We start from the raw sequence: 26,667 nt of genomic DNA on the forward strand, positions 1-26,667 counted from the left end.
TTAGCATCCTTACATTTTTATTAATATGTTTTTGCATGGCCTCCAATAAATATATGTCTGCTTTGGCTTGAGTATGTGACCAGCATCATGTCCATGAACAACCAAATGAGGTACGCACAACCTGTGCAGGCCAGAGATGAAGCAGCAGACACACACACACATACAGGCGTCACAATACAGCTGATCTTGGTAAATAAAGATGGATAAAGCACAGATTATGCTATTATTAACACTTATCACGACTAATGTCTGAGGGCCTGAGATAGCAGCCCTTGGCAAGGCTGAGTGGACTGATTGAGGGTAATGCTTTGGTGTTCCACTGTGACACAATTGCAATGAGCCGTTCTCTTGTTTTTCTGGATAGTAAAAAGAAAGAAAGGTCAGAGTATGAGAACCCTGTATGATATTTGCAATACAACAGTTGAAGTTGCACATTTATGAGTAAAAAAAAAATCAATTTAAAAAAATGTCACATTTTATAAGGAAGGATCAGCCGCGAAAAAAAGATAAAAAAAAAAAATGTAAAAGGTTTTTACAGAAAAAACTAAAAACTAAAATGTATGAGAGATATGTCCTGTGGCACCACTTTATCACTGTATGTGTGGGAATTCTGTTTATGGCTGCTACTGCTGAGGTTCATTCACTCAGCCCTGCAAAGAAAAGCAATCATGGGACTTAATCTCAGGAAATATCCAACTTTTTGTTTGTAAATTTGAAATTTTTTTTTCACAAATATATGACTTTACTGCAAAACAGAAAAACAATCAACAAGTTTATATTTCTTAAATTTGTTGTTTTTACTGATCTGATTGTACTAACGATTAGCTGACATGGCAAATAACTAAAGCGCATTTTCATTTAAACAATCAAAATCTCTGCAAAACAACCCAATCGATTCTCCCATGGAGATTTAACTACACTGTCTAGTCCTATGACATTTTGGTGATCATGTTTTTGTGAAACAATTATATAATATGTTTAATTTAGCTCAATAAGCAAAAAAAAAAACAAAAAAAAAAACAAAAACAAAAAACAAATGGTCAAGTGAACCAGAGAGTAGCAAGAAATTGTAGCAAGATTGAATGCTTCATGGTTCCTGATTGTTTTCCCGGCAGTTACATACAAAAGTACATATCGACACACTCCCAAATTTGCACATTTTTGTTACATCCCGAGTGGGAAGGTGCAGAGTTGCCTAAAGGATGCAGCCTCTCCTTGTGGTGTCTCTGCTCTTTGCGTGTCTGTGTTACCTTGGTCAAACCTGTATCCATGAGTGAGACAGAGAGCAGAGGAGAGACAGACAGCCATGTAACTTTGCACCACTATTGGCAGGGCAGCTACACACCCATCCCAAGGGATGCTGCACAAAAACAGAAGTAAATAGAGGCAGAGGGCTGGATCTCTGCAGATAAATACAGTCACACACAATTGGATCGAGTGATGATTTTAGAGGGATTAATTTAAAAAAGTACATTTTTATACTGCATAGTATATCAGCTTGATGTGATTTCTAACAATAACATGATGAACAAGAGACAGGTCAGCCATGAACAAATGGTTTGTGGGGGGAAAACCCTCATGATCACTGGGATGTGCCTTGGGTTTTGCAAAATTTGTCTGAATCTTAGTATTTGGGGGCATTTTAAATGGTTACCTGGAGATTAAATATCACAAATATAGCTTCAATTTGGTCATTTTTGCCATGGTCAAGTCATTTTTTAAATTTATATAGCGCTTCTAACAGTCAGAGTTGTCTCTAGTTTTACAGAAACTCAGAGCCTGAACCCCCGAACGAGCAACAGTGTCAGGAAAAACTCCCTTTTAACAGGAAGAAACCTTGAACAGGACCTGGCTCATAAGGAGAACCTTCCTGCTGATAGTTGGCCGGGTAGAGAAGGAGAAGAAGAGGTAGACAGGACAGGTGCATTCAAAGACCATTGGGAAGTTCCAAACCAATCCTTTAACATATGTGTTGGTCTTGGAATTCTGAGGGTTAATTACTGTACACTGCTGTAACTCCATATTATCTTAACATTAACAGTTTGTGTTTTTCCTTCCATTAAATTGACAAAAGTCACATGTGCAAGTTAAACTACTGTTACTGATTTCAATAATTCAAGGTTAGTGATGAAATATGTCATAAATTAGTTGACCATCAATAAATATACATTCATTAATCTGCTCCAACTGCATGTAAAATCAAATGTGACTTATCCACTTCCAGTAGACACTGAGGGCGTGTTTGAACGTGCCGATCTTATTAGCCTGCGTTACAACTTCATAATGACTCTGACAAACAGGACCAAACCATCTGATAAGAGGGTTTACCCTGTGACGTCAGAGATTGGTCAAGGACGGCTCGGTCATCTGTCACCCTCTCTGACACACAGGCTGGAAGATTTAAATCAGTTACTATACGTTTGATGTAGATTACATTCACATGTGTGAGCAGAAGGACACTTATAGAGGTATTCTTGGCACAGGCTCAACACTTCATCCTCTCGTCTTCTCTCTACTAGCTGGAGAGTAGCCAGATCCAGGTGCTGGTTTAATCCAGCACTGCTACCCTGAGCCAGGGCACCAAATGTACATATACACTAACCTGCGGCAAAGACAAGCTAAATACTGTGATATAACGCAGGGGCCGCAACAATATGTCAATGTGTAACACTGTGCCAGTGTGTAGATCTCAGTGAGCCTCAGATACATGCAGTCTCTCTGCGGTGACCACGGACTGTGACAGTGGCTGCTCTCTGCTGGGAACATGGCTGACGGTGCCTTACAGAGTGCCCCTCTTCAGGAGGTGACAGGGAGCTGCAGACCAGGAGCATTGACCATACGCAGAGAGCTTCAGCAACCTGCACCACAGATTCCATTGGTCCAGTCCTGAATGACTCCAGCCTTCACCAGCTTCATCAGAAACTCCTTCTCCTTAGATATGTTGTGAGTCCAGGACTGTAGAGAGACAAGAGGAGTCACATCATTAATGTGAGGAATAAAGGAAGATGTTCAGTTAAGCTCTCTTAATTGCCATTTGAATTGACACACAGGTCTATGGTAGTTAAAGCTAAAACCCTGATGACAGGGTTTGCAACAGGTGAACAGTAAAGCTAGAAGTGACTTATGAGCACAGTGGACAGTGAAATCGTGTGAATGGCATTTAAGACACTAAATAAAGTAACCTACACTTAAGATTTCAGACATTTTCTAAGCCACTGTTAAACATGCTGAGTAAATCAATCTAAAACTCCTGAGAGGCTATTTAAATGAGGAAAAAGGTCACAGTAAACTGATCTGGTGCAGGGTAAACCTGCTAAACTAACAAAAAGGGAGGATGCTCTGTCAAAATGTTAACAAATGTGAGAATGTGTAGGGAGCAGCCAGACAGGCCTGTGGCTGGAGGGAGTGAATCATCAACTGTTGATACACAGTAAGGACAGTAAGGTCAGACTGACCCTTCAAATTTAAGTAACTAATACATCATCTGTGGCTTCATGTCAAACTTTGTACAAAACCTAAGATCTAATCTTACTAAATTAGGTCATTAGTAACCTCTTTGATTGCTGACATCCTGATCTTCTCATAGTAGTGCAGTGGAGCATGAGGAGTGCTCATGTTGTAGCCAAACCCAGCCACAGCTACTTCATCACAGTTATGAAGGGCCATCGTGATGGCGACTGATCCCAGGGTCGGGATATTCTGAAAAACAGACATGGTGTGAGACAGATGACTAGTACAGTGAACATGTCAGGGACAAAGCAGAAGGTCTCTCACCCCTCTGCCCATCTGTCCATTGTTTTGAGGTAAGCCAATCAGCTTGAAGGACGCCTCCTGGATGAAATAAGGGTTCAGGACGCGCATGTCTCTGGGCTCCCTTGGAACGTATCTGGCCACCGACTTCCAGAAACCATCAGTGCTGCGCTGAGACACAAAGAGAGAGACACTTAAGCTGTGTGGTTGCTGCGACACACAACAAGCACAAACTCACATAAACACACACAAACAATTTATTACAGTGGTGCTTGTGAACCATTTAGAATTTACCATATTTCTGCATAAAAAGGAACAAAAACAATCAAACAAATAAAAGGAAATACTACTGAATGAAAATGACCCGGAACTGAGAACATTCTTCGGCATTCTTTAGTAGAACAACTTTTGGGGTTATTGTCCTGGTGCACATTCTCTTTCAGCTCACACACAGATGTCCTGCCATTTTCCTTTAGAATTCGCTGCTATGATTTAAAATTCAATTCCTGTCTCAGGTGCAGCAAAACAAGCCCAAACCATGATACTACCACCACCGTGTTTCATAGAAAGGATAGCGAGGATTTTTTGTGACACTGAAATATTGATGTTTGATGCTATTAGTATGTGAAAGCTTCAATATATGTTTAACACTCAAGGTTCACCATCAACATTGACATTGTAAATATTGACTAGTTTCTACAACCATCCCATGATGGGGTGCAAAAGGGACAGGAATGGAAAATATGTTGTTGCTTAAGCAGCCCAGTGAAAGCTATACCCTGCACTAAGGCATGGGGGTAAGGGGGAGGGGGGGGGGTCAAATCCATTAAAACACTGATGAAAAACAAGAGGAGCAAACAAAGGCAGCCAGAGAAGGAAGCCCCTGTATCAGTATACCCAAAGCAATTACACTAATTACAGGCAGCCTGATGGCCCTTTATAGACAGTTACTTAGATACCTGCTTCTGGGTTTGTGCTGGTGTACTGGAGTGAGGGGCCCAGAGAAACCAAACAGCAATGACAGAGCTATTAGCTTGCTAGCATAGCACTGTTACCCTGTTAGACTGTAAACTCCTCACTAACAGATCAGTGAGTAATCCTGTCAGAGCATTTTGCTCCTCTGTTGATGCTGGAAACCCAACACCTCTGCTCTGCTGGCAGCATTCTGACACCATGGTCTGTGGAAGAGCTATCTCAGGACCAAATAACAAACAATTCTCACATCCTTTAATAACTGTATCACTGAATATGTTTACATAATATTTACTCAGACAAAGCAGTGTGTACAGTAAATCAGTGTGGCCTAATTTTCAAGGTAGAGCTGCAATAGACACTGAGTCCAAAAGCAAGCTAAACCTTATGTAGTGTCTCCCCATTTGTTCCCGCTGGACTATTACATTGTTGTTATGTCTACAACTTTTCTGTTCTCTAAAGGCTTTACAGATTTGAAACCGTACTGGATTCAACAACAAACTAAAAACAGCACATTTTCTGCTGCACAACACAAGAGGGAACTAGGTAAAATTAGCACTGCTGAGTTGTAGCTTTGTACAGTCATGTTACTAACCATATAGTTTGCTCAATTTTTCTGAACAAGAACCGGTAAAGATGATTTTCTACTAAATGCAAGAGCGTTCCCTATAGCTACAATTAAATTAATTATTGCTGGCATCACTGTATCCTCAATTTTCTGATAAAAAATAAAGTGATAAATTAATCTTCTTGACAGCATATAAGAATTTCAGTGGCAATCGCCTTAACAGCTGCCCACGCACAGGAGTAAACAACTTTAATGCTACGAGATAAGTGGGAAGATTGTGACCGTCAGTGTCAGTCTGCCATCTTACCATGATCGTTCCTTTAGCCAACACCGGCCCACTCCTAACCAGTAGCTGTGTGTGTGTGTGTGTCTTTTATGTGGTGTGCTGTCTACGCTCACCTACTGTAGGACAAGGAACCTGATCTCCTGCCTTAAGTGTGTAAATGAAGCCAGTGCCATCAGCTTTAATGCCCTTTAACACCAATACTATTTATTCACCCTGTGTGGCAGCGTCAGATGTAACAGCTATTACACATTTACTTTACTCAACTTAAGCTGTTTCCATGCAAATGTAAACTGTCTCCATTGAAACGGTCCTCAGCCCTCACTCTTATCACTCTTACACTGTTAGTAACTTACAGCTATCTTAGAAGATAGTTTGTTTGCACAACATATTAAATATCATAACTTAATTTTAAGTGTGACATGTCACCTTACATAGAAGACATAGTGCTATTGTTGACAGTACATCGCTGCATAATTCATAAATGTTCAGAGAAGTGTAATGCTAATTTGAGACAGTCAGTACTGTATGCATGTCTAAGACACTGCCACATTTTCACACCACCCCTGTGCTGATAACCAAGTCTTCTCTAGGAATTATATATTTTACAAAAAAGATGTGGCAATATGCAGGAAATATAAAATATTATTCCTGTTATGATCCTGTGTTTGTTCCTGGTTTTGTATTCTTATTGTTTATCCCTCTTGTCATTTATTAGTATTTTTGAGATTTGGTTCCTCTTTCTCTGCTCTTCCTCAGTCCTTCCCTCTCTCCTTCTGTTCCTCCCTCCTCCTTCTCTGCTCCTCCTCAGTCCTTCCCTCTCTCCTTCTGTTCCTCCGCCCTGATTATTAGCTCCCCCCTGATTGTGTTCACCTGTGTTTCACCCTCCTTATTTAAGCCTTGTGCTTCCCTTTGTCTTAGTCAGATCATTGTGTTTGTCACTCCCGTGCCATGAACTTCTTCTCCCCAGGTTTGTTGTATTGCTTTGTACCTTTTGTTGCTCAGTCGTAGTTTAGTTTGGTCCTTCTTGTACCCTGGACTGTATTTTTGGCTTCATTAAAGCTCACCTTTGTTTAAACACCACTTTGGTCTGCATTTGGGTCCAATTTCCTCACCGAACACAACAGAATGATCTGACCTAAAAATGGACCCAGCAGACCAATTGGTTGACCCGGTGGAGCTCTTTTTTAGTTGGAGGGTCTTAAACGAGCACATGGTAAGGCTCCATGATGCCGTGAACTGGGTGGACCACATGCCATCTCCCCCCTCAGATGAAAGGGAGATTCAGCAGTGGTGTGCCCACCGAATGTCCCTGCTGCTGCGCTTAGGGGACCTCCACAGGGAGATGCAGGAGCTGCGGGTTAAGATGGAGGAGGTCCTGGTCACTGAGCCGTGGATGCACTCAACCTACCACCCTGTGTTCCGGAAGATGGAGGAGTTCCCCCCTCCGGTGGCTCCAGCACTCCCTGCCTGGGCCGTTCGCCCAGCCCCTGCTACCCCTTCAGCTACTCCTTCCTCGCCTGTTCCTGCTTCAGCTGGCAGGTCGACGATGTCGCCCCCAGCTCATCTCTCCCTGGGTGTTCCTGCAGAGGCCGAGGGCTCCGTTCAACCCAGGGGGGCAGGTCTCCCCGCTCCGTCAGAGCTCCTCCCCGCTCCTTCAGAGGGCGGACTCCAGACGACGTCGCTCCTCCCCGCTCCGTCAGAGCTCCTCCCCGCTCCTCCAGAGGGCGGACTCCAGACGACGTCGCTCCTCCCCGCTCCGTCAGAGCTCCTCCCCGCTCCTCCAGAGGGCGGACTCCAGACGACGTCGCTCCTCCCCGCTCCGTCAGAGCTCCTCCCCGCTCCTCCAGAGGGCGGACTCCAGACGACGTCGCTCCTCCCCGCTCCGTCAGAGCTCCTCCCCGCTCCTTCAGAGGGCGGACTCCAGACGACTTCGCTCCTCCCCGCTCCGTCAGAGCTCCTCCCCGCTCCTTCAGAGGGTGGACTCCTGGCGACGTCACTTCCTCCCGAGCCACCCGAGGGTGGTCTTCCCTGTGCTGCCCCTTGTGAACTGTCTAACGAGACAATGGATTTTTTATTTTGTGGAACAGCTGTGGCTTTGACGTTGACTCTGGGGATAGTCTATTCGGATTATGTTGGACTTTCAGCCTCAGCCTCCTGTTCGGTCCTGGGTCACAGTCCTGACCCAGTAGAACCTTCAGCCGTTGTGACCAGTCTAGTCACCGAAGTTTCCTCGTCTCTGGTTTCCTGTCCGGCCCCCGGAGGGTCCTCGTCTCTGGTTTCCTGTCCGGCCCCCGGAGGGTCCTCGTCTCTGGTTTCCTGTCGGGACCCCGGAGGGTCCTCTGCCTTGGCTTCGTCTCGGTCTTCCTGTCGGGACCCCGGAGGGTCCTCTGCCTTGGCTTCGTCTTCGGCTCTGGCCTCCTGTCCGGACCCTGGAGGGTCCCCGGCCCTGGCCTCCTGTCCGGACCCTGGAGGGTCCCCGGCCCTGGCCTCCTGTCCGGACCCTGGAGGGTCCCCGGCCTCGTCTTCGGCTCTGGCCTCCTGTCCGGACCCTGGAGGGTCCCCGGCCTCGTCTTCGGCTCTGGCCTCCTGTCCGGACCCTGGAGGGTCCCCGGCCTCGTCCTCGCTGGTGTTCTTCCGCCCGGACCCTGGAGGGTCCGCGTCTCCGTCTCTGGTGGTCTTCCGCCAGGACCCTGGAGGGTCTGCGTCTCCGTCTCTGGTGGTCTTCCGCCCGGACCCTGGAGGGTCCGCATCTCCGTCTCTGGTGGTCTTCCGCCCGGACCCTGGAGGGTCCGCGTCTCCATCTCTGGTGGCCTCCAGCCCGGACCCCGGAGGGCCCAGCTCTCTGTCCCTGCTGGCCTTCAGCCCGGACCCCGGAGGGTCCAGCTCCCTGTCCCTGCTGGCCTTCAGCCCGGACCCCGGAGGGTCCAGCTCCCTGTCCCTGCTGGTCTTCCGACCGGACCCCGGAGGGTTCAGCTCCCTGTCCCTGCTGGTCTTCCGACCGGACCCCGGAGGGTCCAGCTCCCTGTCCCTGCTGGCCTTCAGCCCGGACCCCGGAGGGTCCAGCTCCCTGTCCCTGCTGGCCTTCAGCCCGGACCCCGGAGGGTCCAGCTCCCTGTCCCTGCTGGCCTTCAGCCCGGACCCCGGAGGGTCCAGCTCCCTGTCCCTGCTGGCCTTCAGCCCGGACCCCGGAGGGTCCAGCTCCCTGTCCCTGCTGGCCTTCCGACCGGACCCCGGAGGGTCCAGCTCACTGTCTCTGCTGGTCTTCCGACCGGACCCTGGAGGGCCCATGACTCCGCCTCCACTGGCCTTTTGCCCTTCTCCCTGCCTCTGTTGGGCGTCTGTCAGGACCCAGAAGGCCCCAACCCCTGAGTGTTTTGGCCTCCTGGCCATTTTGACTCTGTTTTGGCCCCCTTCTTTGGCCATTTCTGTACCTTGTCGTCCTCCTGAACTTTTGCCCATTGGGTCACCCTTTGTTGAACTTTGGCTCCTTGTAATTTTGTTTTGGTCCCTCCTCCGGGCCTCCCCCCTCCCTCCCGGCTCAGCTGCGCCCTTTGGTTTTCTTTCCTGGGACGTCTGGGAGCCGTCCCTTGAGGGGGGGGTACTGTTATGATCCTGTGTTTGTTCCTGGTTTTGTATTCTTATTGTTTATCCCTCTTGTCATTTATTAGTATTTTTGAGATTTGGTTCCTCTTTCTCTGCTCTTCCTCAGTCCTTCCCTCTCTCCTTCTGTTCCTCCCTCCTCCTTCTCTGCTCCTCCTCAGTCCTTCCCTCTCTCCTTCTGTTCCTCCGCCCTGATTATTAGCTCCCCCCTGATTGTGTTCACCTGTGTTTCACCCTCCTTATTTAAGCCTTGTGCTTCCCTTTGTCTTAGTCAGATCATTGTGTTTGTCACTCCCGTGCCATGAACTTCTTCTCCCCAGGTTTGTTGTATTGCTTTGTACCTTTTGTTGCTCAGTCGTAGTTTAGTTTGGTCCTTCTTGTACCCTGGACTGTATTTTTGGCTTCATTAAAGCTCACCTTTGTTTAAACACCACTTTGGTCTGCATTTGGGTCCAATTTCCTCACCGAACACAACAATTCCATACTTATCCACCCGGTAATTCCTAAAATCAAATAGGAACCCTAATATTAGGAGAGCAAGTCTCGCCCTTATTTCATAATGCAATGAATATGGTCAAATATGTTACACATGCCACTTTAAAAAGACATAGAAATAAAAAACTTATCCTGTGAACATGTAAAAGTCACTTCCACTGCATGACATATGACTACATGACATGAGCCTGTAGGTCTTTGAAAAATTGGACAACAAAGGGTAAGGAGCAGGTACACTCTCCGGCCTGCATCCACCTGTCAGTGGAAGTGAAATGTGATCAAGGACTGGGACCACCCTGGTGACATCCACCTCCTCTTGACAGGCCACATGGAGCCTCAGCTTCCTGTTTTGGATCCGGTGCTGCAGCAGAGTGACGGCTGCTTTCTGATGTGCATCAGAGCAAAGTCTCATACTCCCCATTCACCCCTACTCAATAGCTGGGATGGACACGAGCATGCACACTTGAAATAAGAAGAATGCCAGCAGGTGACGTTAATGAAATATTGTCTTGAGATTTCAGGACGTGATTGTAAGCTCAATCAGTATCAATTCATATCAATAAATGGGGCAAATAAATGACACATCTGTCACACAGGACTGGCTTTTTATTCCTATTGTTCTACCTTGATCTATTGGGGTGGTCTATACATTTGACCCCATTTGCTCTGTTGTCTCTGGGAGGAGTACTAGAGAGGAAGTACAAAGTAGGAATGTTGTGACTCTGGCTGTAGGAATGTGGTACATTCCCACTCAAACATGTACGACTGTAAAGCTCTTGCCCACAACTTGTTGTTGAAACAAACAGAAGCAGCTGTGACACTGGAGGAGGAGGTAGCCTTCATATGCTGGGTTGCCGTCTGGGCTTATAATACCTGCCTAAAGACCTAGTAACACACACACTACAAGGAACAGTAGTAGTAGCACTGATGACTACTATTATCTGTGGATGCTCTCATTCATCCAGGTCATAGTCATTTCTAAGAGTTTAAATCAAGGCAACTGGACTCAAGGATTGTGTACTATTACTTTTACCTTTGATACGTTGCTATTTCAGCATTATGCTATTTGTGACTTTCCAATCTGTTGATTGAACATGTAAAACACACGTGTGCACAACAACAGCTAGCGAAAACATCCTGATGCCAAGTGAATGACAGCCAGTGCCTGGCTACAGATGCATTTATGGGTGCAGTTGTGAATAAACAGTTTTCTTTACCAGTCTCTGGTTGAAGACCATGTGTCGAAGCCACTTGAAATCCAGTGCTTTAAAGGCAGACAGGACAAACAGAGACTCTGCCTCATAGCGTTCTGTCTTTTGGATTGCTCCCTCTGGATAGGTGATCCTCATGGTGGTCTTTGAACCAACGTCCTTCTCATAACCTTTCACCGGGGCTTCATTCAATCTGAAACACAAAGATGCACAGTCACAGATGCGCTGTCCAAAAAGAATACATAAAATGACTAAAAAGTGCATTTTTTTTTTACATAAAACCTTGAAAGACATATTCAAACATACTGCAGAAAGTGCTATTGCTCTTTCATAGTACACGGTGACAGCTTATCTGTGTGACACTACTGTGTAAAAACATACCTGACAACCACATCAAACTCATCGATCTTCTGTCCCAGAGACTTGTTGGCAAGGATTCCTCCATTCCCAACAATGATGCACGTCTTACAGCCCTTACTGTGAAATGACAGTAAAAAGCACTATGAAAAAAAACTAAAATTATATACAATCTCTCTCAAAAAAATATTTGAGGAGTACTTTTAGTATTTAGTTGGGTCCATATCCCGTCCACTAACACAGGGGAGACAGGGTGTGACTAATACTCCGGCCAGCCCTTGCCTTATTAAGTTGATGAAGTTGAAAAAAGCCTTTTTCCTTTTGCCTTTTCGTTTTTATACCCTGGTGTGTGATATTCTATATATAACGCATATAAACCTGGGATTACTCCATCTGTGGTAAAGATTTTTCATCTTTTAGTTGTTTCACTTCAGGAGAATGAATGCAGATGCCCATCACACACAAAAGCCAGATGTTTGTATAGGGATGTTTTGTCCAGTTTGAAATGAGCTGTACCACCACACAGGTAAATATACTGAACTTTGAAGTACCCTAGCCTATATTTATTGCATATCTGTATGCTAAATCAAAAGTGGCATACAGTGGGGAAATTGATCATTTAACACACCACCTTTCTTTTCTTCTGTCCAAAACAATACAGTCAGGTGACAGGATAAAATACCTGCATTACATCCTTCCATCTTGTCAGTGTTACATACATGTACATATTGTCATTACATACATTAGCTTTTTGACCAACTGCTCAGAAAGAGGAGTGTTTTAGAGAATGACAACAAGAAGCTTACCCGTCAAGTTCTTCCCCAAGACCATACATACTAGTTGCTGAGAGAAGAATATCTATAATTTTCTCTGTAGATGTTAGGGCAGAAAGAGAAAACAAGTAAGAGGCCACATTCCACCAAGCTACAACTTAATGACTAATGATGATTGAGCTATATAAAGAAACTGGTCTTTGTGACAGAAGTATGAAACATTGTGAGACCCTGAGAAGTTTATGTTTCCAGTAAGTAAACATTTAGTCTTAACTGGTCAGAAACACAGTGGTTGTAACATCATATTATGCACTCCTCTAAGTAAGGAAAAAAAAATACCTTGTGATTTTACTCCAAATGGAGGCGAATAGTCACAGATCTTAGAAAATCGCTTGTAGTTTGGATCAAGGAACATGGGCACAATTTTGTTGAACCTGTTGATATAAAATAGAAAAACTGTTAGAAGAAAGAATATAACGTATCATGGGTTGGCCGTATCTGGATATATCCTGATAGTTTTTTTCTGAGTGTGAACACTGCAAATCCGGCTATATTCAGCTTGATTTCAATCCACCTCATGGAGGTGGATCTAGCCGGATTGGCTCAAATGTGGCTCAGGTCTGAACACAAATGCAGATAGCGAATCCGGTTAGCGACACGCTACTTTCGGTTAGGGATGTGCTACTTCCGGTTCACGGGGAGCGACACAGGCCAAAAAACCACACGACGCGGCCCTACCGCAGCCTGAACGGACTCTGTATATTACGAGGCGCCACCTAGTGGTTTGGAGGACCGCAAACAAACCGGATTAAGCCAGATTGAGTGCGGACACGCTTGTGTCAGTGCCAGACTTGAAAATAGGTCTGAACGTATCCAGCTTAAAGACTATCCAGATAGTCCTACTCTAGCTGGAATGACTGTCTCCAGTTTCTTGGGAAACTGACCTAGGAGTCCCATTGTCAGATAATCAGTGGTCCAAGGTGCTTCTTTTAGTACATACCTCTTTCATTTGTGCCAGGAGTAGTGCTTGTAATAGGTGTCAACAGGATTCTGCTGATCATGTACACATGTTCTGGTCCTGTCCTAGACTGACTAGTTTCTGACACACTCAAACAGGCTCATGAGGCCTCTATCATTCCCTCTCCCCTCACAGCACTTTTTGGGCTTCCCTCACCTCAAGTTTCACCTGCTTCTCTAAGGGGAGTCATTGCTTGTACTACCCTACTTGCCAGAGGTATTATCCTCTTAAAATGGAATCACACCTCAGCTCCATCCCATAGCCGATGGTTACAAGAAGTTTTAGAGTGCATTAAACTTGAGAAATTAAGACGTTCCTTGCGAGGATCCCAGGCAACCTTCTGTGAAATGTGGAACCTGCTGCTCAACCACATAAACTTACTGTAATTACTGAGTAGGACTGTTTTTTTTTTATAATATCTTTTGTTTGGGATGTTGATGGGAATGGCGGGAGTTTGGGGGTAAGAAAGGCTGTTATTGTAAATTCAGGGCGGCCACTGCATGACACGTGTAATATTCACTGTTCATCTTCATTTTGTGTTTCCTGCTGTGGCTTACCCAATAAAAAGTTTGGAACAAAATGACAGCACTCCAAATACCATCCAAATACGTTTGCCACATCTTAGCCGCAAGCAGGCCAGACCATAGCCACATCAACCAAACAGAACAGTGCAAAGACAAACACATCTTAGCCAAAAGAGGCCCACATTAAATCTGTTTTTTTACATGTGGGCCACTAGAGGCTTACACCCATTTCATCGGGGCAAGATGAAGGCCACCAGTGCCGAATCAATGCTAGAAGTGGGCCACTTCGCTTGCTATCTGGGAAGTGTCTGAAAATCTGTAACTTGTATGAACTTTTGTTCTTCTAACAAATGCTATGCTTATGTCCAAAGCAGTGTTTAAAAAGCCAGGACAACCAGTGGGTGATGATGTCACTGATTACATGGACCTGGTGCTCCCAACCACCTATGGCTATACAGAAGCAACTCTACCACTTGGTGTGACTTAAAGTTTGGTTTTTGCAAATGATGATGTTGCAACAATTCTGAGTTTTGGGAAGTTTTGTCTCAGTTACCACTTGAAAAAAGCATTTACAATATATGTCTGCGTAAAATTGCATGTAAAGCAAAAATTACAGAGTTAAGTGTACTATGTTAGTTTTGGTAATTTGTAGCATTAAGCATGTTATGCTCTATTTAATCCTCACATCTGTCTCCACTTTTAGGGATTAGATCCTAATTAATGCCAACACAGCTGAACTTCCTGTTTAAGTACAACTGGACATGTATGAACTTTAAGTATAATGTGTATTTTGTATAGATCCTTTTTGAGATAAAAAAAAAATATTCAACACTTCCCATGAAATAAAAAAAAAAATTTAAAAAAAACAGACCCTATAACATGGCAGCTAAAACAGCCCTGGAACAACGCACAGTTAGCAAGGGTATGCTGGCTGTACAGTGAGTTTTTTAACAAAACAGTCCACAAAACAAAATGAATAAGAAATTGCACCAGGTTGCACTGAGTGTAACCAATTCAGGTTGAGAACAAAAACTAATTCTTTCTTGTTGTGTGTGTTGGTGGAGCAACCGACAAACAGACCAATTGTAAGCTACAAGAATAGCTAAAGGATGACGTTTAATTAATGTTAGTGTTAAAATATCAATATCATTCTAATTTAGCAGCAAAGGGTTTATAAAGGCTAACTCTAGAGTTTCTGAACTACTCGCTCACCTGCACCATCTGCTGAGAAACTAGAGGTACCTGGGCAAAAACAGCAAAATACATTGTCAAATATGCCCTGGGCTTTCTACCACTACTTTCTTGTCATCATTCACACTGCTGCCTGAAGGTCGTGGTAGGCTGGAGGGTTGCGTGTCTCCGCTGCTCATAGAGTACGTTGAAGTGTAAGTGAACTGGCCGGAGGTTTTCTCACGCACTGGGACGACAGCAGAACAGCAGAGGGCAAAAATAGATCTGCACGACAAATGGCCTGTTCAGACCGCTGCATCTTCAGACTCGTTTTATACATAGTGCTAAAAACATATAAAGGTGAAGGGCTTTCATAGTCTGTGGACTTCTTTAGTCTTTAATAATGCAGATGCAGAAATGGGATCTTTCCACTGTCAAACCAGACTGAGCTCAGAGAGCTTTGTATAATACAAGACTGTTTGACTAGAAGATACAAAAGGTGACTTAGATGCTTCCTAATGCCCAACAAGCACAGATATGCACCCAAACTGCTGCATATGAAACATATTTTTCATCTGGAAAACAAGAACACTGGGTCCAACCTTTTGATACAGTAAACCAGAATTTCACAAACATTTTCTGTGTGGCCCTCCTTTTGTAGACCTGAATATTTTAGAATAGAATAGAATGTATTTATTGCCATTGCATTGAGAGCAATACAACAAAATGTAAAAAAAAAAGTATTTATTTACCTATACAGATGTGTGTGTCACAAGATCCCGTAAAATGCTAAATGTGCCGATATTTCTCATCAAGGTAAAAAGCTGTCTAGCAGAGTAGTGACCTATCCCCCACCAGCCAGCATGGCAGAGTCTGATGGTGAAATTAGCATAGACGCTAATGCCTTGACTTTGACTTTATATCCATAACACCACGGTCACAGGCTGATTGACAGTATGTGACAATTTTAAAGAAAAAAAAAGAAAACGGTGCATTCTCTTACGTTGGATATATGGCAGTCATCTTGGCAGCAGCATAACCTGGTTTACAGACACCCTCACTCATATTCCCATACTTGTACATCAGTTCCAAAGGCCTGCGGACATGGGGCAATACAGTAAAACACATTACACATAAAGAATATTTTACAAAACTGTTAGTGACAGGGATGACTGAAACTTGTAGGCAACGAAAAATGAATACTCACAGTGCGCCATCCAGCTTGAGGAGGAATCCTTGTGTATCATACACTAGAAAAACGAGGAAAAGGTCGATAAATTATGATGACGGGAACAGCAAGTGCAGAGTGTATGACTCCAGCTTCTACAATGGTTACGTGCTCACAGAGCACAGCAGGGTTTAACTTTAGGGCTTATGGTGTCAAGAATGCTCCACATCTAACCACTTCTAGAGCAAAGAAAACTAAAAAAGGCACAATGTATAAAGGATCCCATGGACATCATGCAATCAATATTTCCTGATTAACATCTAATGAGAAAGATAGATTCCTAGCAGAAGGGACTGCAGATGAGCCACTGATGAGCCAAACTGACACCATCTCTCAGGGAATAGTGTGTGATGTTGTGTGAGGATTAGATTCTGGATGTTTACTGGAAAAAAAACACTGTAAAGACAGCTCAGCTGGAGGGAAGATAAGCAGTGTTTGTTGTCTCTGGACACTGCCTGCTCGAATACTCTTTACGCATGCACAATATGACCCAAAACATCAGCAGATTTTCACAAGTCCTGAAAGTAGACAACGTGCACAAGTGAAAAACAAGATCTCTTCCTGGGAAAATGGCACGCTGCGGCTGCAGTGAAAGGTTTTGAGTGATTATGTCATAAAAAGAGCATGTGTTATTGCCAGGCATGTCAGGCAGCTAATTGTTTTGTTCCCTGTCCTGTAGCATGTCTGTTGTGGAAAATGGGTTGCGGTGTAATATACAGCCAAGATGGGATCTGAGAAGACATGGGAAAAAGTGAGGTCACTCACAGGTGTTCAGTGTAAACGACCATAAAACTCTGACCTCCTTTTATATATATATATATATATATATATATATATATATATATATATATATATATATATATATATATATATATATTTAAAGGGAAGCATACATAGAGCCGCTTGCACCACCTCAGTGGCTCATCCCAATGTGGAGAAAAGAGATTTCTGAACTCCCGGATTTCTGAACTTTTCACCTGATATCAGACAGTAAACCTGGCCAACTAGCTTCCCTCTGCTGCTGAGAACAAAGCCAAAAACAAATAGAAAATGAAAATGATCAACTCACAGAGGAGAATGAAAGTGTTAAGTACAAGCAGAAAAACAGAGGATGGAAACAGAAGCAGAGAAAAGTGCAACAAAACTACAAAAAAAGAAGAAATTACCTAAATAAGAAAATCACTGGAGGGAAAATGTAAAGAACACACAACAACACAAATAAGCAACAAATAAGATTGGACAACCATATATCCATATTCCCCCCCTCTACACCACCCTTCTTCTGTCCCTCTGTTACCATCTTTCAGCCATTCATGACCCCTCTGCTGTCCCTCTACTACTAATGGCTAATAGTAATGCAAGTAATGGCTTCTAATTCTGGTAGTGTTGGTGCATTAAATATACTAAATCATATGCGAACATTTTAATTGACAAACCATAAACAACAAACTAAAAGTCAACACAAAGCTGTGGGCACCAACAGTCATACTACACAATTCTACCCATGATTCCATCGGGCAAAGTCTGCACCAGTCTTTATTAGTTGGGGACAGTCATCATCAGCACTAAAATCTGTTGTGAGTGTGAGAGGAACAGACCTGACCTTATTCACAGTCACATTTTTTGAGTAAAGTCTAGACGCAGAGGATAGTGTCAGAAGACGACGAGAAGTAGCAGGAATATTTTCTCCTTGATGTTTTTTCCAAGCAGATAGCTGCACAGACAACAGCAGCAGCAAGCAGATTGTGTCGTGTTTGTTTACCTCTTCTTTTTCGAGTTTGCTGGCGGTTGGCAAACAATAAATTGACGCATTACTGCCACCAGCTGGTATGTTTGTTTGCAAACTGTTGCCGTCATGTTTGCTGCGTTCAGTTGGCTTTAGTTGGATTGAGAAAACATGTAGTCTGTGATCCCTCATCAGGTTCAGTTGTTATGTGATCCCTAAATCTTTCAGTCATCAATATGCTGAATCCAGTCTGTTAGCGTGTACTCCTAGTCTTTTCAAAACTGGTAAAGTTGTGTAGTGTGTCCCCAGCCTACGACAGTCTAGGCATGTGCTAACTAATAATAGGGTAAATAATTCACCACACACTACTACTCATTAGACTGTTTCTGGTATTAATAGAACAGAAAACATACAAAATAAGTCCAGTTTTAGTCAATAAAATAAATTAGTACAGGCATATCAGCAAAAATTCAGTATCTAATGCAACATCTGCCATCCCTAGTTGTGAGAGTAGAAAAGCTGGAAGTATCTGGTTTAACTATGCAGCCCCTGCAGACAGGGGTATGTTTGTGACTGGCTGTTTGTTTTGAAGTTATTCATACAGAGTGGCACCAAAATATCTGAATCACAAAAGTGAAAGACCCATAACTGGCAGACCCAGTGTAGTTATTACCCGACTGTTACAAACCACACAGACAGTAGAAGCTGCTACAAGGCTAGTTTGGTTAGATTAATGTACAGTTGATCTGTTCGGCACATTTTCTTTTTTGGCTGCCAAACACTTACAGACATAAGTGCACTAAATAGCAAACATTTGCTTGGCTCTACTTAACACACTATTTTCCAATCAAGTTTGGACACAGTCTAGCAGACGTTCAGTTATTCTCGAGCCACTACTCCATCAACTCTTTTATGAAGCCATCCTAGCAAGCAGTGCGCAAACATCCAGTCCGACCATCTACCAAATTGCTAGCAAATGCTGATGTGCCTGAGGTGAAAACGCCATTTCTCTCTTATGAAATAAATGTACTTTTAGAGACTAACAGACCGGAAAGAAAAGTTCACTTTAAACGTAAAAGACAAAAAGTCAAGTTGTCATAATTCATTCCAATGTTTGGAATGTAGGATAGATTTAATAAAAAGGTTAAGCAGTTTTTTAGCATTATGTAGTATTTACTGCACAGTATCTCCTGAATAAATGGTTTTGATGAGAGATTTAAACTGCTCTGCACATACACGGACAATAAAGTATGAAGCTAGATGAATTTACATGTCTTCATTCACATATCTCAACAGATCATCAGGCATGAGGTGGTTGTTTTTTTAGATTAGAAGACAAAGATTCCATGATGAAAAAAAAAAGACAAAATGAAATATTTTGAAACAAAGTTCATACAGTTGACACATTTGATCATGGAAATCAATCTATTCAAATGATTATTTTAAAACATCTCATTTGTTATTAAATTAGGGCTGTAATTTCTTCCATATAATAATCCCTGTCATCGTAATGTTGTGATGGTTTATTCTTACCTATGATAAATAATCTGGCAGAAGTAAATACCATGAAATAAATGAATAAAATACATGAGAATTGTCAGTGGCAGGTAAACATTCAGATCCAGGTCAAACAACAACAGCATCACCTCTAAATGACTCAAATGTTTCTTAGTAGGGAAGTGGATCACTCCTCATCTGAGATCGGAAATAATCCCTGGTGATGAATACCCAATGCTGTGCTGCTTTGATGCAGTGAAGAAAACTACTAATGAAACCATTTGCCTGTAAATAAATTGACTGGCTCCCCCATCTGGTAAAAGACTACATACATCACCCAAGCAGATGGCCATAAAAACACTTTGTAAAAGATTCAGAAAAGCCATGAGAGTTCAGCTTAAAATTAGGCAGAAACTGGAAACTTGTTCAGTTCAAAACATATTGAATATTTTTTAAAATTCAACATTCTCTGCACACATTTAATCTGTCAACAGCTGTGGCAAAAAATTAAATAAATCAAAAAGAGATCTAAAAAGCTCGATTAGTGTGTCAGACTGAAATGAGATATCAGGACATTTCAATCCGTTACCTAAAAATACAACTGAATAACACATAACCTAGAAATTGTTGTGGTGTGTTATTTCCTCTATCCATACTGATAAAAAGCAGAACTTTCACAGTCATGTCTTCTAAACAAACATTACCAAGCATTGGTAATGCTTCTTCATCTTCAAACTACTTCCTAATGTTCATGACACCAGCTAAGCTCAGCTAAGCACTACTGCTCTGTGATGCAGTATGTTTAACGAGCTTTTTATATGTTTTTATAGTTCGATTTTATAAATAATCACTGGTCATGGAAGGTAATGAAGCGGCTGGTGCTGTCTCACCTCAGACCCCTAGTGAGCCCTTTCTAGGACCCACTGCAGTTCGAACATCAGCCCATGGTTGGGCTTGATGATGCAGTGTTATACCTGCTGCAGAGGGCTTACTCCTCCCTGGACAGACTGAACACCACTGTGCAGGCCATGTGCTTTGACTTCTCTTCTTCCATCCAGCCGAGACTGTTGAAGGCTAAGTTAGAAGATGCAGGTGGATGCTCCCTTGTCTCATGGGCTGAGGACTACCTGACAGGTCAATCACAGTGTGTGAGACTGCAGAGCTGTGTGTCTGACACCCTGACCAGCAACACTGGAGCTCCTCAAGGAATTATGCTGCCTCCCTTCTTCTTCACCACCTACACGGCTGACTTACAGTACCGCTCTGAGTGGTGTCAGCTTCAGAAGTACTCGGATGACACAGCCATAGTTGGTTGTGTGGAGAACGGACGGGAGGATGAGTACAGGGGCCTTGTGGAGTGGAGAGAATCACCTGCAGCTGAACATGGCCAAGACAAAGGAAATGGTGGTGAACTACAGCACGAGCAAGTCCCCACCCACCCCAGTCTGTATTAGTGGGAAGGATGCGGAAATAGCCTCATCTTACAAGTCCCTGGAGGTCCAACTGGACAATAAACTGGAGTGGTCAACAAACACTGAGGCTGTCCAGAAGAAGGGTCAGAGTAGACTATACTTCCTGAGGAGACTCAGGTCCTTCAATGTTTGCAGCAGGATAATCAGGGACAATCTCTCCCACCCTGTGACTGTCAGAGCTGTGCTCACAAACTTGGACTAAAGCATCATCTCAGGTGCACTTTAAACTTCTCAATTACAGTAACTGTGTATTTATGTGTATTTGTCTGCTGCTATGTGTGTGTATGTGCAAGTGTTTTCTGTATATATTGTGTTTATTGTTAGGTGATTTTTTTTAATTGTTTGTTGCTACTACAACTTAACTTAATTTCCCTATGAGGATTAATAAAGTAAATCTTATTCTTATCAGAAGTCTTGTTATATTATAGATATGTTTACTTCGTTACTGTAGTGGCTGGTAGGTTGCACAACATTGTCTTCATTTGGCAGGTGCGAATTTTAAATCATATTACATATGAACCTGCACAGCCCTACTTGAGGTACTCACTGCGGTGTGCAAACCACAGCTGTTCTTAGGTAATCAAGCTTTTAAATAGGTACACCTAGTCTCTATTCTTGGATATTTTTCACTCTGAATAGCTTGCACACTGTTTATAATGACCATGTGACTCTTATATTTGTATCAGTCAGAGACCTCTTTCAGAGGTGTCCCGTGTCAGTGTTGTAGTAGGGTAAGTTCTATCTCTGGTGGCTCAGTTGACACTGGTCAATGAAATTAGCTAATAAAAGCCAAACTGTACATTACATTATTGCCATTTATTGGTATGAGACTCACATGATTTGCGGCCCCAGCCACGTAAGGTGATCCTCCCGGATGAGTAGTAGAGGAATCCCAGGGCCAGCATGGAGCACACGCCCAGGAGCAGGTTGCGAGTGGGTTTCATTCTCATCTCCAGCTAGCAAACATGGCACATCCCACACTGGAGCCTGTGTGGACAGAGAATACATTGGTCACCCCTGCGTTCATAGACTGCATGTGATGATGACACAATACAATTCACAACATGTGGTTAATGAATGAGACTTTCCAAAGTCAGGGTCAAAAAGTCCATGTATTATTGTCTTATGGGGTTCATGTCATGGATTAGCTGTAGTAGGTGCTATGGTGTGTCATAAACACAGCCTGTATAAAATGAGCAGATGTCTGAGAAATTAAGACAGCACTACGTGCCTTAAAGCTGCATTTTTGCTAATGGTTAGCAAGGGACACTTCAAACTGAAAAGTAGGGTCAACTTAAGAATTAAATGCTTCATTATTATTAACAAGTCACTGCTGTGGTATCTGCACTAGCTGAAAAGCTTAAAGCGAAGCCAGCCAACCAGTCTGTTCTGAAATCAGACCATACTCCAGCAGACTGCACCATGGGAGTTCAGAGACTGCTGCCTCTTCAATTACACTGAGATAAGACACAGAGCTCTGGACAAGGCCCGACAGTGCAGTAAGACGTGCATAATTGTTCCCTGGCAGGTTTTTTAAGTGATTTAATGAATAAGTGTGATCACAGCACAGCATCTTATACACTCAAACAATGGATCTAGAGACAGATTATGAATTATTAAGAATGCATTTTATTGTGAGTAACTGTTGTGAGTACTGTTCCATTCCCCCTTACATCCTTTGTTTGTTTCTTCTTACAGTTCAGACTAAGATTTTGCACACTGTGCAGATGTGTATCATCACAAGACAAAGGCAGCTGCTCAACAGTGTTTACTGAAAACAAAAGGCAAATATCGGCATACCTAGAGCAAGAACAGCCTGCTTGCTAGTGGATGAGAACAGCACTTTGGTTAGCACCTCCCTTTTATAACTTTTTTTAAGACCATTTACATTTAAATAAATGCAACCTCCAGATCATGTATACAGTAGGGTTGGGCGATATTGGCAAAAAAATTAATCACGATTAATTGTGGCATTTAGCCGCTAACGATTAATTTGACGATTAATTGATGACAGTTGCACTTACATGTTTTTGACTCTAAATTGGCACAGCCATAAAAACACTTTGTAAAAGATTCAGAAAAACCATGAGAGTTCAGCTTAAAATTAGGCAGAAACTGGAAACTTGTTCAGTTCAAAACATATTGAATATTTTTTAAAATTCAACAATTCTCTGCACACATTTAATCTGTCAACAACAAAAAATTAAATAAATCAAAAAGAGATCTAAAAAGCTCGATTAGTGTGTCAGACTGAAATGAGATATCAGGACATTTCAATCCGTTACCTAAAAATACAACTGAATAACACATAACCTAGAAATTGTTGTGGTGTGTTATTTCCTCTATCCATACTGATAAAAAGCAGAACTTTCACAGTCATGTCTTCTAAACAAACATTACCAAGCATTGGTAATGCTTCTTCATCTTCAAACTACTTCCTAATGTTCATGACACCAGCTAAGCTCAGCTTAGTTGCACTTACATGTTTTTGACTCTAAATTGGCACAGTGTTCTAGCATGATACCGACAAATCATCAGTCAAGTTAACTCCTTCGTTCTAACAGGCTAAGCTGGTGATTAGGCACCAACCAGCCATGGAAATATGTATTGATAATATTGAGGCACAAACTGCTTCAAAATAATAATGAAGCAAACATTTAAAGTAACTTTGTGCTTCAAATGTTTTTATCTTAAGGTCACAAAGCATGTCAACATTAAAATTAAACAGACAAATAGACAAACAAAGTTCAGAAAAGTCACATCAGTGATTATTTCAAGTTAAAAAATGTGTCTGCGCAAATGAACCTGTGACTGAATATGTCACAGACTAGTGCATGTTTTCACTCAGACTGTAGAACAGCAGCAGAAAAAAACAAACAAATAAACAAACCGGACAATTTCACATTTAAATGTGTGTCTGTGCAAATCAACCTACGTTACGTTCTTCCAGTGCTTAGTTTGGTCGTAAGCAGCACAATGACTAAACGTACCGCGGATTCTCGGCTGAGTGGAATTCTTTCCAATATCTGCTGGAGGAGACTTCGCTGTTGTAATGTTTCCTATCTTGCTGTGGAGTCAGTAAATAAAGATCGGAGTTTATTCATTTGATACGAGCAAAAATTCAGTTACTATAGCAACAACCAACGCTCCACGCTTCACCTAATGCATGTGGCGGCACTATATACAGCTGTAGTGTAGTGTTGTGTCCTCGTTGCGCTTTCTCCGTGCTCGGGCTTATGGTGACAGACGTTGAACTTATGTTAGAAACGTGCTGCTCCGCATTATTTAACTGAACACCACTGCCTTCCACCATTATTGTTATTGTGGGCTCACATGTGCGCGGGTGATGGTGAGACTACGCCGCACACAAAAATGCGTCATCATGACGAGGCACTAATCGCCGCAATCGATAAGTGGCAAATATTAATCGACTACAGTTTTTCTGACGATTAATTGCACACGATACGATTTTGCACAAGCCTAGTATACAGACTTGTACATGGCAATGTTATGTGTAATATTTTCCACGGATGACAACTATGATATTAACCATTTAATTTTAAATGATAATATTAAACCATTCACAATTACCCAAGGCAGTGTTGGTTTGAATGTGTGTGCTTATTTCTAGCTGCACATACACAGTATATTTCAGAATTGTTTTTATAGATCTCTACTTTTGCATGGGAAACGGTGTGTATGTGTAATGTTTGATGTAGCACCTGTTCCAAACATAAAAGTCCATATCCATATTGGGGCTGATATTATTTGAATAGTCTAATAGTGCATGCCTAATTTCAGGCCACCTATTGGTTTAAGATTTCCCTAAAAATAAGTCCCTAATTTCTTTTTTATTAAAAACTGTCATTAATGATTATATGCCAATAGCATTAAATTATAAACTCATGTTTTGCTATTTTAAAGAACCAAATTGTGTTCAAGTCTTAGTATAGTATAAAGTTGACTAGAATATCAACCTCAAAAAAAGCATGACTCTGCCAACCCCACCTATTGAAGAAAACTGTTCAAAATAGTGATGCACAATACTTGATTTATGTCCCATTGTCCTACTTTTGACTGATTACTGATGCAGATAACACCACATCTTCCAAACCTTTCTCCACCTTATACAGTGACTTACCACCTGAACGCAGTACCACACCATCCAATTATATTGACTCCAGTGTAGTGGAGTTTTGTTACTTTAAAAACACATCAAACTTATATTACACTTGCTAGTGTAATGGTGTCATTTTTGATGCAACACAGCACACATTAGTGTCCACTTATCTTTGGGTGCTGGTGATCTACCACTGGCAAATTGTTGTTTAGGGCTGATAACAATGTCTTGCTGATAATATTCTGCATGGCTAATGCTCATTAAACTACATTACATGAAGAAAGGAATCAATAACAACAATGTAAAGCCTGCAACACAGGCCTGGCTTGGGTTAAAAACAAGAAGCAGTTTTCATGTTTTAAGCATGAAATGAGACCAATCGAAATTCAATTTCAGATATCTGCCCTTCATTTGAGCTTCCAGATAACAATACATTTCTGCTATGTGTTTACACTAGCTTAGGATGTGTCTTTTATCATGTTTTATATTGAAATAATGTATAGGCAATCCACACAAAACATAATATGATGAAACATGACATACATAAGAAGAAAAATATGTATATAGAATCCAGCAGCATACAAACAAACGATGAGAGTGAATTCCTAAAAAGTTGAAATGACTTTTTCCCCACAGAGTGAGAGTGGTAACAACAGACTGCTGCTATTTGCCTCAAATAATATAAAATATTCACCCATACTTCCTTTTAAGTTCCACAAATGAATTGTAACACATGTATGACAAACTGAAGCCAAGTCCAATATAAGAGTAAACATCATGGACGCATTAACATGAATTACATTAATATTGTTGCAGTTAGCAGCTAGTTAGCTCATTAACTATGCCTGCCCGTTGCAGTAATGATAATGATAGCTTATTAGCCACCTCTCTGAACTCCTTTGTGTTGTGATGGCAGATGTAGAGACCCACTGCCCCCCAGGACAACACAAATCATAAGACAACAGCGCTATCATTTGACAGGAGACATTTAAGTAAACAGCTAAACATGACTAGCTATTCAGGCTAGCGAGCAAGCAATGGACAGACATACCAGACGGAAACCGTTAATTCTCCAGTTGGCCTCAGACCCGCCGCAGCGTCTTGCCGTGTCGGACAGTGTGCTGATATGCATTGGGCAGCATGAATGTTAGGAAAAAGCCTCCAAGTAGCCATCAGTACCCCGCATTATGGTGACATGGATGAGGGGCAGCCCCCCTGCCCTCCGCTCCGAGCAGAACCAGGCAGCCTGCTCTGCGGGGGTACCCGAGACGTCGAGCTCCGTACGGACACAACGTCACCGCGACCTGCTTCTTTTAATATTAAAAAAAAGTAGGAATTTACAGACGCTGCACAGTTGTAGTTACTGATATGTCGTGATTTTTTAAAAAAAAATGTTTTACAGCAGAAAATAAATGTAGAAAAAAAAAATCCAGAAATCAACTTTTCCAATGAGTCAGCTGGGGAGCAGCGGGGCTGCGCCTGTCTCCCGCGGGAGCGCGCACAGCCACTATGCTTGATTTGACTTTTCAGTCCATTCAAATGTGCAATATCTGTCAATATGGTAATTTTTTTAAACTCTGTTGTATCTTTAGTGGTAGTTTTATTTTATACTGTATCTTGTATTTTATCATATTTTACTGCTGTTGTATCTGCGCTGTTGCAACAATGCAATTCCCCATTGTGGGACCAAACAAAGGGGTTTCTTAATCTTAAATCTGTCACATCTCAGACTGTCTGCAGGAGTCAGATCAGCCCCGTGCAGGATACTCAGAAACAGTTCACACACCAGATCCGGTCTAATGAGTCACAGGTGAGCAAATCTGCTATAAACAGCCCTTTAACCCTGGGTGTGTCAGCCTGTGTGATAGTTATTATATTATCCCAGGGTACCTTTTATGAT

At 42.5% G+C, this 26,667-nt stretch overlaps 1 protein-coding gene across 1 annotated transcript; it reads right to left on the minus strand.

The window, feature by feature from the left end:
* st3gal3a (ST3 beta-galactoside alpha-2,3-sialyltransferase 3a) lies at positions 1–26,046 on the minus strand. Its single transcript, XM_028404339.1, has 11 exons — positions 25,819–26,046; positions 21,483–21,634; positions 15,932–15,974; positions 15,728–15,820; positions 12,352–12,446; positions 12,046–12,109; positions 11,264–11,359; positions 10,889–11,075; positions 3,775–3,921; positions 3,553–3,699; positions 1–2,955 (listed from the first exon to the last, which is right to left on the minus strand). The coding sequence occupies exons 2-11, from the start codon at positions 21,595–21,597 to the stop codon at positions 2,851–2,853; spliced, it is 1,092 nt and encodes a 363-aa protein (XP_028260140.1). The 5' UTR covers positions 21,598–21,634; positions 25,819–26,046; the 3' UTR covers positions 1–2,850.
* Between the last annotated feature and the right edge of the window lie 621 nt (positions 26,047–26,667).

Source organism: Parambassis ranga, chromosome 4 (genome assembly GCF_900634625.1).
Source record: "Parambassis ranga chromosome 4, fParRan2.1, whole genome shotgun sequence".
Lineage (NCBI taxonomy): Eukaryota > Metazoa > Chordata > Actinopteri > Ambassidae > Parambassis > Parambassis ranga.

Excerpts from the sequence above, each read along its gene's own strand:
- st3gal3a (XM_028404339.1), bottom strand. The coding sequence starts at position 21,597 with ATGAGAATGAAACCCACTCGCAACCTGCTCCTGGGCGTGTGCTCCATG. Across the intron at positions 11,076-11,263 it reads GAGTTTGATGTGGTTGTCAG|ATTGAATGAAGCCCCGGTGA; the intron begins GTATGTTTTTAC and ends TTTGTGTTTCAG. Across the intron at positions 3,700-3,774 it reads ATGGACAGATGGGCAGAGGG|AATATCCCGACCCTGGGATC; the intron begins GTGAGAGACCTT and ends TCTGTTTTTCAG.